Source organism: Panulirus ornatus, chromosome 57 (assembly GCF_036320965.1).
Source record: "Panulirus ornatus isolate Po-2019 chromosome 57, ASM3632096v1, whole genome shotgun sequence".
NCBI lineage: Eukaryota > Metazoa > Arthropoda > Malacostraca > Decapoda > Palinuridae > Panulirus > Panulirus ornatus.
In genome coordinates, this window is record NC_092280.1 from 31,653,791 (window position 1) to 31,668,552 (window position 14,762).

The 14,762-nt window shown below is 42.1% G+C and overlaps 1 protein-coding gene across 12 annotated transcripts in view; it reads left to right on the top strand.

Moving 5' to 3' along the window:
- Positions 1 to 14,762, top strand: part of LOC139766421 (ribosome biogenesis protein NOP53) — a 120,221-nt gene that overhangs the window by 39,104 nt on the left and 66,355 nt on the right. For all 12 annotated transcript variants that reach the window (XM_071695094.1, XM_071695098.1, XM_071695097.1 and 9 more), the window contains exon 6: positions 337 to 560. In XM_071695094.1, the coding sequence (XP_071551195.1) occupies positions 337 to 560 (224 nt within the window). The remainder of the gene's footprint in view (positions 1 to 336; positions 561 to 14,762) is intronic.

A 14,762-nucleotide genomic window follows, 5' to 3' on the forward strand; every position in this document is an offset into this window, starting at 1 on the left:
TACTGTACATGCATTCTGCCAATCCTCAGTCACCTCACCATGATTCATACATACATTGAAAATCCTTACCAACTAATCACTTACCAAAGGTGCCCCCTTTCTTAATGAATTTAATGCAATACCATCCACTCCAGCCACCCAATACTTTTCATCTTCCCCAGGTTTTCACCAACAGCTCAGCAGTTTTATGAACTGGCTGCATCTTATACCATAACAGATTTTAACCTAGATTACTTTGAATGATTTAGTATGCATTTGCCTTTTAGCATGCATTTTATGAATGCTTAAAGCTATTTTGTGCATACTGAAAAGGTTTTTATACAAACTTTTTTAAAGGAACTTCATACAACCCTGCTTATGGTGATCATCAAGAGCTCATGCAAGAAGCAGTGTTACAAGAGGAGAAACGCCAAAAGAAGAATGAACGCATAGAAAGAGCAACAACCAGGTTTTTTCCTACTATTGATAAGGCTCCTTCAGAGTCCACATGGCTTGCGGAAATGTCAGAGGGTCTACCAAAAACTGCAGATGAAGCTCTTGAAGATGATAAGAATGAAATGGTTAGTGAGATTTGGCAACCTTTACAATGTTGCATGTACTTATTACTGATGTGAGAAGTTTTTTATCTGAACCAAAGTGTGGATCTGTGGAAGTGATATATGATGAATGCTCTAAAGTTGTTTCATCAGAGAGTAATTTATAAGTTTTATCTTAGCAAACACTGGTACAAGAGTGCTTGAAAAATCGTAAGGTTAGATCAGCTTTTAATTTCTGTGCATGATATCATTTAAAGGAGCAGTTGAACTCAGAAATGGGAAGCTGCACCAAAATGAGAACCTCTGTGAATAATCCACCTTATGTGTGCTAGTAAATTGTTGTGTTGAGAACTGCCTGGTTGTTATCTTATTCCTTCTTCCCATTTGAGACACACTCACAATCATGCATGAATGTATAGTGTATAGCAAAGCTTGCATGCATAAAATAGCATATATCTAAAAAATTTTTTTTTTTTTTTTTTTTTTTTTTTATACTTTGTCGCTGTCTCCCGCGTTTGCGAGGTAGCGCAAGGAAACAGACGAAAGAAATGGCCCAACCCCCCCCCCCATACACATGTACATACACACGTCCACACACGCAAATATACATACCTACACAGCTTTCCATGGTTTACCCCAGACGCTTCACATGCCTTGCTTCAATCCACTGACAGCACGTCAACCCCTGTATACCACATGACTCCAATTCACTCTATTTCTTGCCCTCCTTTCACCCTCCTGCATGTTCAGGCCCCGATCACACAAAATCTTTTTCACTCCATCTTTCCACCTCCAATTTGGTCTCCCTCTTCTCCTCGTTCCCTCCACCTCCGACACATATATCCTCTTGGTCAATCTCTCCTCACTCATTCTCTCCATGTGCCCAAACCATTTCAAAACACCCTCTTCTGCTCTCTCAACCACGCTCTTTTTATTTCCACACATCTCTCTTACCCTTACGTTACTTACTCGCTCAAACCACCTCACACCACACATTGTCCTCAAACATCTCATTTCCAGCACATCCATCCTCCTGCGCACATCTCTATCCATAGCCCACGCCTCGCAACCATACAGCATTGTTGGAACCACTATTCCCTCAAACATACCCATTTTTGCTTTCCGAGATAATGTTCTCGACTTCCACACATTTTTCAAGGCTCCCAAAATTTTCGCCCCCTCCCCCACCCTATGATCCACTTCCGCTTCCATGGTTCCATCCGCTGACAGATCCACTCCCAGATATCTAAAACACTTCACTTCCTCCAGTTTTTCTCCATTCAAACTCACCTCCCAATTGACTTGACCCTCACCCCTACTGTACCTAATAACCTTGCTCTTATTCACATTTACTCTCAACTTTCTTCTTCCACACACTTTACCAAACTCAGTCACCAGCTTCTGCAGTTTCTCACATGAATCAGCCACCAGCGCTGTATCATCAGCGAACAACAATTGACTCACTTCCCAAGCTCTCTCATCCCCAACAGACTTCATACTTGCCCCTCTTTCCAGGACTCTTGCATTTACCTCCTTTACAACCCCATCCATAAACAAATTAAACAACCATGGAGACATCACACACCCCTGCCGCAAACCTACATTCACTGAGAACCAATCACTTTCCTCTCTTCCTACACGTACACATGCCTTACATCCTCGATAAAAACTTTTCACTGCTTCTAACAACTTGCCTCCCACACCATATATTCTTAATACCTTCCACAGAGCATCTCTATCAACTCTATCATATGCCTTCTCCAGATCCATAAATGCTACATACAAATCCCTTTGCTTTTCTAAAATATCTAAAATAGATCTTAAATTCATCTACACAATTTCTGAATTGATTATGTTTCTTTTTTTTATAGGTAAATGAAACCTGAACTCTTCCTTCTGTGCTATACAGAAATGCATTATTTTTTTAATATGTCTACCGCTAACCAAGATACCTACAAATTTTATATGATTGTTTGTCTGCTTATATTGTTTGCAGGCATAGCATAACTTGAGCCAGCATGTTCTAGTGAGAACCCATATTTTTTAAAATGATTTTAAACGAGCAAATTTAACCTTTCCACCTCCAATTTGGTCTCCCTCTTCTCCTCGTTCCCTCCACCTCCGACACATATATCCTCTTGGTCAATCTCTCCTCACTCATTCTCTCCATGTGCCCAAACCATTTCAAAACACCCTCTTCTGCTCTCTCAACCACGCTCTTTTCATTTCCACACATCTCTCTTACCCTTACGTTACTTACTCGCTCAAACCACCTCACACCACACATTGTCCTCAAACATCTCATTTCCAGCACATCCATCCTCCTGCGCACATCTCTATCCATAGCCCACGCCTCGCAACCATACAGCATTGTTGGAACCACTATTCCCTCAAACATACCCATTTTTGCTTTCCGAGATAATGTTCTCGACTTCCACACATTTTTCAAGGCTCCCAAAATTTTCGCCCCCTCCCCCACCCTATGATCCACTTCCGCTTCCATGGTTCCATCCGCTGACAGATCCACTCCCAGATATCTAAAACACTTCACTTCCTCCAGTTTTTCTCCATTCAAACTCACCTCCCAATTGACTTGACCCTCACCCCTACTGTACCTAATAACCTTGCTCTTATTCACATTTACTCTCAACTTTCTTCTTCCACACACTTTACCAAACTCAGTCACCAGCTTCTGCAGTTTCTCACATGAATCAGCCACCAGCGCTGTATCATCAGCGAACAACAATTGACTCACTTCCCAAGCTCTCTCATCCCCAACAGACTTCATACTTGCCCCTCTTTCCAGGACTCTTGCATTTACCTCCTTTACAACCCCATCCATAAACAAATTAAACAACCATGGAGACATCACACACCCCTGCCGCAAACCTACATTCACTGAGAACCAATCACTTTCCTCTCTTCCTACACGTACACATGCCTTACATCCTCGATAAAAACTTTTCACTGCTTCTAACAACTTGCCTCCCACACCATATATTCTTAATACCTTCCACAGAGCATCTCTATCAACTCTATCATATGCCTTCTCCAGATCCATAAATGCTACATACAAATCCCTTTGCTTTTCTAAAATATCTAAAATAGATCTTAAATTCATCTACACAATTTCTGAATTGATTGTTTCTTTTTTTTATAGGTAAATGAAACCTGAACTCTTCCTTCTGTGCTATACAGAAATGCATTATTTTTTTAATATGTCTACCGCTAACCAAGATACCTACAAATTTTATATGATTGTTTGTCTGCTTATATTGTTTGCAGGCATAGCATAACTTGAGCCAGCATGTTCTAGTGAGAACCCATATTTTTTAAAATGATTTTAAACGAGCAAATTTAACCTTTGCTTTTTGGTTTTAGCAGAGATTGGCTTTAAAGATGTAACTCCTTATTGAATTCATGATCTTTCAGCTATAGATGATCATGATTTTTTTTCCTCATACTTGATCATTGTTTCCCACATTAGCGAGGTAGCACAAGGAACAGACAAAGAATGGCAGCATTCACTCAAACCCATTCTCTAGCTCCTATGTGCTATGCACCAAAACCACAGCCCCATATCCACAACCAGGCCCCATGTACCTTTCCATGGTTCTCCCTGGCTGCTTCATATGCCTTAGTTCATTAATGGACATCACATCAACTCTATACCACATCATTCCAGTTCGCTCTATCTCATGCATACCTTTCACCCTTTTGCATGTTTGGGCCCTGATCACTAAAACTCTTTTTTACTCCATTCTTCCATCTACAATTTGATATCCCCTTTCTCCTTGTCCCCTCCACTTCTCTTATATCCTCTTTGTCAACCTCTCCCCACTCATTCTCTTTATATGTCCATACCATTTCAGCAAACTCTTTTCAGCTCTTTCAACCACATTCTTTTTATTACTACACCTCTTTCTTATCCTTCAATTACTTAAACAAACCACCTCACACCACATATTGTCCTTAGACATTTCATTTTCAACACCTACACTCCTCCACAAATCCTAATCCATAGCTCATAACTTGCTCTCATACAACATTGGTGGGACTGTTGTACCCTCAGACATACTTATTACACCCCTCTAGTAAATGACTTCACTTTCCACACCTTCTTTCATGCTCCCAGTATCTCCTCCTCCTCCTCCCCCTCACACACACACACACACACACACACACACACACATGCACAATGTGACATTCTTCTGCTTCCATGGTTCCATGGTTCATTCCCAGGTATCTTAAACACTTCACTACTGCATTTTCTCCTTTCAAACTCACACCTAGCTAACTGCATCTATACCCTGCTAAACCTCATAACCTTGCTTTATTCACATTTACTCTCAACTTGGTCATCCCTTTTGATCATATGTTACAACATGCAAGAAATTACTTTATTAATGTATTACCTATTTGGTGCAAAAATGAAATTTTCTTTCTTTTCTTTCATCCTTGTTTGCTGTTTCCAATATTAGCAACTTATTGCCTGGAAAAATTGAAGAAAAGTCCTCATTCACTAACATCAGTTCTCTAGCTGTCATATGTAGTGTACCAAAACCACAGACCAAAATCCACCACAAGGCCCCATGGACCTTTCTGTGATTTCTCCAGTCTGCTTCATATGCCCTGGTTCAGTAAATTGAGAACACAGACCCCCTTCCTGTATACCACCACATCACTCCGGTACACTTTTTTCAGAACATACCTTTTACATTCCTGCACATTCAAGCCCAAAGCATTCACATCCTTCACACTCCTGCTTGTTCAGGTGCCAAACACTCAGTCTTATTCACTTCATCCGTCCATCTCCAATTTGGTCATCTTTTTCTCCTTGTTCCCTCCAGCTCCGACACATATATCTTTTGACAATCTCTCTTCACTCATTCTCTCCATATGTCCAGACCATTTCAGCACACCCTCTCTTTTGCTCCAGCATTAATCACTTTGTCCTCAACCATTTCATTTCCGACAGATTCACCCTCTTCAGTACATTCTCGCCTATAACACGTGCTTCACATCCATACAACATTGTTGGGAGTGATATACCTTCAAACATACCCTTTTAACCATCAATGCTCCCAAAACCTTCGCTCCCTTACCCATCCTATGGCTCACTTCCTCATCCATGGTTCCATTCGCTGCAATGTCCACTCCCAGATATCTTAAGTACCCCACTGTCTCCAAGTTTTTGCCATTCAGACTGTGACACATCCCAACTACCTTCTCCTTTTGCACAGCCAAACGGAATACCCTTGCTCATACTCACATTTACTCTACTTTTTCCTTTCACTCTCTCCTAAACTCATACACCAACTTCTGCATTTCCCTTACATATATGATTATGTATGATTTTACAGTTCTTCCATAAAGTGATAAATGGTCCTGGCCCTAGTTTAGAGAAGTGATTATTAGCAGAATGCCTGTATGGTGCCATTGTATAGAGGCAAGGGGGACAAAGGTGTGTTTGAATTACAGAGGTACAAGTTTGTTGAATGTACCCAGTAAGTTGTAGGGGAAAGTTGTGTTTTAGAGGGTGGTGGCATGCACAGAGCATTAGACTAAGAAAAACGATATGGTTTCTGGAGTGGAAGAGGATTTGTTTATGGATGGAATGGTGGGGGAGGTAATGCAAGAATCATAGAGAGAGGAGCAGGTTTTTTTTTTTTTTTTTTTTTTTTCTTTTTTATACTTTGTCGCTGTCTCCCGCGTTTGCGAGGTAGCGCAAGGAAACAGACGAAAGAAATGGCCCAACCCCCCCCATACACATGTACCTACACGTCCACACACGGAAATATACATACCTACACAGCTTTCCATGGTTTACCCCGGACGCTTCACATGCCTTGATTCAATCCACTGACAGCACGTCAACCCCTGTATACCACATCGCTCCAATTCACTCTATTCCTTGCCCTCCTTTCACCCTCCTGCATGTTCAGGCCCCGATCACACAAAATCCTTTTCACTCCATCTTTCCACCTCCAATTTGGTCTCCCTCTTCTCCTCGTTCCCTCCACCTCCGACACATATATCCTCTTGGTCAATCTCTCCTCACTCATTCTCTCCATGTGCCCAAACCATTTCAAAACACCCTCTTCTGCTCTCTCAACCACGCTCTTTTCATTTCCACACATCTCTCTTACCCTTACGTTACTTACTCGCTCAAACCACCTCACACCACACATTGTCCTCAAACATCTCATTTCCAGCACATCCATCCTCCTGCGCACATCTCTATCCATAGCCCACGCCTCGCAACCATACAGCATTGTTGGAACCACTATTCCCTCAAACATACCCATTTTTGCTTTCCGAGATAATGTTCTCGACTTCCACACATTTTTCAAGGCTCCCAAAATTTTCGCCCCCTCCCCCACCCTATGATCCACTTCCGCTTCCATGGTTCCATCCGCTGACAGATCCACTCCCAGATATCTAAAACACTTCACTTCCTCCAGTTTTTCTCCATTCAAACTCACCTCCCAATTGACTTGACCCTCACCCCTACTGTACCTAATAACCTTGCTCTTATTCACATTTACTCTCAACTTTCTTCTTCCACACACTTTACCAAACTCAGTCACCAGCTTCTGCAGTTTCTCACATGAATCAGCCACCAGCGCTGTATCATCAGCGAACAACAATTGACTCACTTCCCAAGCTCTCTCATCCCCAACAGACTTCATACTTGCCCCTCTTTCCAGGACTCTTGCATTTACCTCCTTTACAACCCCATCCATAAACAAATTAAACAACCATGGAGACATCACACACCCCTGCCGCAAACCTACATTCACTGAGAACCAATCACTTTCCTCTCTTCCTACACGTACACATGCCTTACATCCTCGATAAAAACTTTTCACTGCTTCTAACAACTTGCCTCCCACACCATATATTCTTAATACCTTCCACAGAGCATCTCTATCAACTCTATCATATGCCTTCTCCAGATCCATAAATGCTACATACAAATCCCTTTGCTTTTCTAAAATATCTAAAATAGATCTTAAATTCATCTACACAATTTCTGAATTGATTGTTTCTTTTTTTTATAGGTAAATGAAACCTGAACTCTTCCTTCTGTGCTATACAGAAATGCATTATTTTTTTAATATGTCTACCGCTAACCAAGATACCTACAAATTTTATATGATTGTTTGTCTGCTTATATTGTTTGCAGGCATAGCATAACTTGAGCCAGCATGTTCTAGTGAGAACCCATATTTTTTAAAATGATTTTAAACGAGCAAATTTAACCTTTGCTTTTTGGTTTTAGCAGAGATTGGCTTTAAAGATGTAACTCCTTATTGAATTCATGATCTTTCAGCTATAGATGATCATGATTTTTTTTCCTCATACTTGATCATTGTTTCCCACATTAGCGAGGTAGCACAAGGAACAGACAAAGAATGGCAGCATTCACTCAAACCCATTCTCTAGCTCCTATGTGCTATGCACCAAAACCACAGCCCCATATCCACAACCAGGCCCCATGTACCTTTCCATGGTTCTCCCTGGCTGCTTCATATGCCTTAGTTCATTAATGGACATCACATCAACTCTATACCACATCATTCCAGTTCGCTCTATCTCATGCATACCTTTCACCCTTTTGCATGTTTGGGCCCTGATCACTAAAACTCTTTTTTACTCCATTCTTCCATCTACAATTTGATATCCCCTTTCTCCTTGTCCCCTCCACTTCTCTTATATCCTCTTTGTCAACCTCTCCCCACTCATTCTCTTTATATGTCCATACCATTTCAGCAAACTCTTTTCAGCTCTTTCAACCACATTCTTTTTATTACTACACCTCTTTCTTATCCTTCAATTACTTAAACAAACCACCTCACACCACATATTGTCCTTAGACATTTCATTTTCAACACCTACACTCCTCCACAAATCCTAATCCATAGCTCATAACTTGCTCTCATACAACATTGGTGGGACTGTTGTACCCTCAGACATACTTATTACACCCCTCTAGTAAATGACTTCACTTTCCACACCTTCTTTCATGCTCCCAGTATCTCCTCCTCCTCCTCCCCCTCACACACACACACACACACACACACACACACACACATGCACAATGTGACATTCTTCTGCTTCCATGGTTCCATGGTTCATTCCCAGGTATCTTAAACACTTCACTACTGCATTTTCTCCTTTCAAACTCACACCTAGCTAACTGCATCTATACCCTGCTAAACCTCATAACCTTGCTTTATTCACATTTACTCTCAACTTGGTCATCCCTTTTGATCATATGTTACAACATGCAAGAAATTACTTTATTAATGTATTACCTATTTGGTGCAAAAATGAAATTTTCTTTCTTTTCTTTCATCCTTGTTTGCTGTTTCCAATATTAGCAACTTATTGCCTGGAAAAATTGAAGAAAAGTCCTCATTCACTAACATCAGTTCTCTAGCTGTCATATGTAGTGTACCAAAACCACAGACCAAAATCCACCACAAGGCCCCATGGACCTTTCTGTGATTTCTCCAGTCTGCTTCATATGCCCTGGTTCAGTAAATTGAGAACACAGACCCCCTTCCTGTATACCACCACATCACTCCGGTACACTTTTTTCAGAACATACCTTTTACATTCCTGCACATTCAAGCCCAAAGCATTCACATCCTTCACACTCCTGCTTGTTCAGGTGCCAAACACTCAGTCTTATTCACTTCATCCGTCCATCTCCAATTTGGTCATCTTTTTCTCCTTGTTCCCTCCAGCTCCGACACATATATCTTTTGACAATCTCTCTTCACTCATTCTCTCCATATGTCCAGACCATTTCAGCACACCCTCTCTTTTGCTCCAGCATTAATCACTTTGTCCTCAACCATTTCATTTCCGACAGATTCACCCTCTTCAGTACATTCTCGCCTATAACACGTGCTTCACATCCATACAACATTGTTGGGAGTGATATACCTTCAAACATACCCTTTTAACCATCAATGCTCCCAAAACCTTCGCTCCCTTACCCATCCTATGGCTCACTTCCTCATCCATGGTTCCATTCGCTGCAATGTCCACTCCCAGATATCTTAAGTACCCCACTGTCTCCAAGTTTTTGCCATTCAGACTGTGACACATCCCAACTACCTTCTCCTTTTGCACAGCCAAACGGAATACCCTTGCTCATACTCACATTTACTCTACTTTTTCCTTTCACTCTCTCCTAAACTCATACACCAACTTCTGCATTTCCCTTACATATATGATTATGTATGATTTTACAGTTCTTCCATAAAGTGATAAATGGTCCTGGCCCTAGTTTAGAGAAGTGATTATTAGCAGAATGCCTGTATGGTGCCATTGTATAGAGGCAAGGGGGACAAAGGTGTGTTTGAATTACAGAGGTACAAGTTTGTTGAATGTACCCAGTAAGTTGTAGGGGAAAGTTGTGTTTTAGAGGGTGGTGGCATGCACAGAGCATTAGACTAAGAAAAACGATATGGTTTCTGGAGTGGAAGAGGATTTGTTTATGGATGGAATGGTGGGGGAGGTAATGCAAGAATCATAGAGAGAGGAGCAGGTTTTTTTTTTTTTTTTTTTTTTTTCTTTTTTATACTTTGTCGCTGTCTCCCGCGTTTGCGAGGTAGCGCAAGGAAACAGACGAAAGAAATGGCCCAACCCCCCCCATACACATGTACCTACACGTCCACACACGGAAATATACATACCTACACAGCTTTCCATGGTTTACCCCGGACGCTTCACATGCCTTGATTCAATCCACTGACAGCACGTCAACCCCTGTATACCACATCGCTCCAATTCACTCTATTCCTTGCCCTCCTTTCACCCTCCTGCATGTTCAGGCCCCGATCACACAAAATCCTTTTCACTCCATCTTTCCACCTCCAATTTGGTCTCCCTCTTCTCCTCGTTCCCTCCACCTCCGACACATATATCCTCTTGGTCAATCTTTCCTCACTCATTCTCTCCATGTGCCCAAACCATTTCAAAACACCCTCTTCTGCTCTCTCAACCACGCTCTTTTTATTTCCACACATCTCTCTTACCCTTACGTTACTTACTCGATCAAACCACCTCACACCACACATTGTCCTCAAACATCTCATTTCCAGCACATCCATCCTCCTGCGCACAACTCTATCCATAGCCCACGCCTCGCAACCATACAACATTGTTGGAACTACTATTCCTTCAAACATACCCATTTTTGCTTTCAGGGATAATGTTCTCGACTTCCACACATTTTTCAAGGCTCCCAAAATTTTCGCCCCCTCCCCCACCCTATGATCCACTTCCGCTTCCATGGTTCCATCCGCTGACAGATCCACTCCCAGATATCTAAAACACTTCACTTCCTCCAGTTTTTCACCATTCAAACTCACCTCCCAATTGACTTGACCCTCAACCCTACTGTACCTAATAACCTTGCTCTTATTCACATTTACTCTTAACTTTCTTCTTCCACACACTTTACCAAACTCCGTCACCAGCTTCTGCAGTTTCTCACATGAATCCGCCACCAGCGCTGTATCATCAGCGAACAACAACTGACTCACTTCCCAAGCTCTCTCATCCCCAACAGACTTCATACTTGCCCCTCTTTCCAAGACTCTTGCATTTACCTCCCTAACAACCCCATCCATAAACAAATTAAACAACCATGGAGACATCACACACCCCTGCCGCAAACCTACATTCACTGAGAACCAATCACTTTCCTCTCTTCCTACACGTACACATGCCTTACATCCTCGATAAAAACTTTTCACTGCTTCTAACAACTTGCCTCCCTCACCATATATTCTTAATACCTTCCACAGAGCATCTCTATCAACTCTATCATATGCCTTCTCCAGATCCATAAATGCTACATAGAAATCCATTTGCTTTTCTAAGTATTTCTCACATACATTCTTCAAAGCAAACACCTGATCCACACATCCTCTACCACTTCTGAAACCACACTGCTCTTCCCCAATCTGATGCTCTGTACATGCCTTCACCCTCTCAATCAATACCCTCCCATATAATTTACCAGGAATACTCAGCAAACTTATACCTCTGTAATTTGAGCACTCACTCTTATCCCCTTTGCCTTTGTACAATGGCACTATGCACGCATTCCGCCAATCCTCAGGCACCTCACCATGAGTCATACATACATTGAATAACCTTACCAACCAGTCAACAATACAGTCACCCCCTTTTTTAATAAATTCCACTGCAATACCATCCAAACCTGCTGCCTTGCCGGCTTTCATCTTCCGCAAAGCTTTTACTACCTCTTCTCTGTTTACTAAATCATTTTCCCTAACCCTCTCACTTTGCACACCACCTCGACCCAAACACCCTATATCTGCCACTCTGTCATCAGACACATTCAACAAACCTTCAAAATACTCATTCCATCTCCTTCTCACATCACCACTACTTGTTATCACCTCCCCATTTACGCCCTTCACTGAAGTTCCCATTTGCTCCCTTGTCTTACGCACCCTATTTACCTCCTTCCAGAACATCTTTTTATTCTCCCTAAAATTTACTGATAGTCTCTCACCCCAACTCTCATTTGCCCTTTTTTTCACCTCTTGCACCTTTCTCTTGACCTCCTGTCTCTTTTTTTATACTTCTCCCACTCAATTGCATTTTTTCCCTGCAAAAATCGTCCAAATGCCTCTCTCTTCTCTTTCACTAATACTCTTACTTCTTCATCCCACCACTCACTACCCTTTCTAAACAGCCCACCTCCCACTCTTCTCATGCCACAAGCATCTTTTGTGCAATCCATCACTGATTCCCTAAATACATCCCATTCCTCCCCCACTCCCCTTACTTCCATTGTTCTCACCTTTTTCCATTCTGTACACAGTCTCTCCTGATACTTCTTCACACAGGTCTCCTTCCCAAGCTCACTTACTCTCACCACCTTCTTCACCCCAACATTCACTCTTCTTTTCTGAAAACCCATACTAATCTTCACCTTAGCCTCCACAAGATAATGATCAGACATCCCTCCAGTTGCACCTCTCAGCACATTGACATCCAAAAGTCTCTCTTTCGCACGCCTGTCAATTAACACGTAATCCAATAACGCTCTCTGGCCATCTCTCCTACTTACATAAGTATACTTATGTATATCTCGCTTTTTAAACCAGGTATTCCCAATCATCAGTCCTCTTTCAGCACATAAATCTACAAGCTCTTCACCATTTCCATTTACAACACTGAACACCCCATGCATACCAATTATTCCCTCAACTGCCACATTACTCACCTTTGCATTCAAATCACCCATCACTATAACCCGGTCTCGTGCATCAAAACCGCTAACACACTCATTTAGCTGCTCCCAAAACACTTGCCTCTCATGATCTTTCTTCTCATGCCCAGGTGCATATGCACCAATAATCACTCACCTCTCTCCATCAACTTTCAATTTTACCCATATTAATCGAGAATTTACTTTCTTACATTCTATCACATACTCCCACAACTCCTGTTTCAGGAGTATTGCTACTCCTTCCCTTGCTCTTGTCCTCTCACTAACCCCTGACTTCACTCCCCAGACATTTCCAAACCACTCTTCCCCTTTACCCTTGAGCTTCGTTTCACTCAGAGCCAAAACATCCAGGTTCCTTTCCTCAAACATACTACCTATCTCTCCTTTTTTCACATCTTGGTTACATCCACACACATTTAGGCACCCCACTCTGAGCCTTCGAGGAGGATGAGCACTCCCCGCGTGACTCCTTCTTCTGTTTCCCATTTTAGAAAGTTAATACAAGGAGGGGAGGATTTCCGGCCCCCCGCTCCCGTCCCCTCTAGTCGCTTTCTACGACACGCGAGGAATACGTGGGAAGTATTCTTTCACCCCTATCCCCAGGGATAATATACATATACACACACACACACACACACACACACACGCACACACACACACACACACACACACACACACACACATACATACATATATATACAAGATGGATGGAATGGTGGGGGAGGTAATGCAAGAATCATAGAGAGAGGAGCAGGTGTGTAGTCTAATTAGGATTGCAGAGATGAGTCTGTTGGTTTCTGATGATATTGCTGATAGCAGATTTGAGTGAGAAACAGTAGGAACTGGCATTTAAGGTTGAGAGTGTGTTAATGGAGAAAGTTGAGAGTAATTGTGAATGAAAGCAGAGTTGTTGGGTTTAAGAGTGAAAAAAGACATTTGGAGTGCGAGTTTAAATGGAGAGAACTGTGAGGAAGTGGAATGTTTTAGAAACCTAGGAATTGATTTGGCAGTAAGGGAAACCTTGGTAGCTGAAGGGTGGTTGAGGAGGGGCAAAGGTCTCAGGTACACTGAGGAATGTGTGGAAAGAGAAGTTATTGTCTTTAAGGCAAAGTTGGGTGTGTTTGATTGTATTGTAGTCCAATCAGTGCTGTATGGATGCAAGGCCTGGGCCTGAAAAAAAAAATGTAAAGGATTGATTGAATGTGTTGGAAATGAAACCTTTTAGGACTATGTGGTGTACAGAGGGTTTATCAAACAAGAAATGGTAGAGTGAGAGAGAGGAGTATGCGCGAGAGAGCTGAAGAGGGTGCGCTGAAATGGTTTGGACAAATGTAAAGGATGAGTGAGGAAGGGATGACTAAGTGGGTATGCATATCAGAAGTGGAAGGAACAAGAAAAAGAGGGAAAACCAAGGAGGAGTTGGAAGGATGAAGTGAAAGATGCTTTGAAGGTTCAGGACCTGAACATGCAGAAGGATGTGAAGCATACATGGGATAGAGTGATGTGCTGTACAGGGGATGACATGGTGTTAGTGGGCTGAACAAGAGCACATGTAGATAGTAGTAGTTCGTAGGCAGCCAACAGCTAGGGAGGTATATTACCAATACTATCCACCTGGGTATCTGCAGGATTTGTGACAGCTACCTAGTGAGCCAGCACATCAGTGGTTGTCAAGTTGCACTCCTTTGATCCAGGTAGCTATCTTTTCTTTCTGCCTCACCGACGTTTAGACTGCTGGCATTCTCTCCAAAAATGTACAATCACTCCATGTCACACATAACGTTTGACACTACAACTTGCACAGCTCATTCTTTATAACTAGATTTTCCTGTGGTGAGCACTATGTGCTAGCCTTGCCTTTTGGCAAAATGGTAGGAACAACAGATAAAGTATGTGGTAGGAGCATTAGGTAGAAACATTAGGTGGAAGCAGTAGGT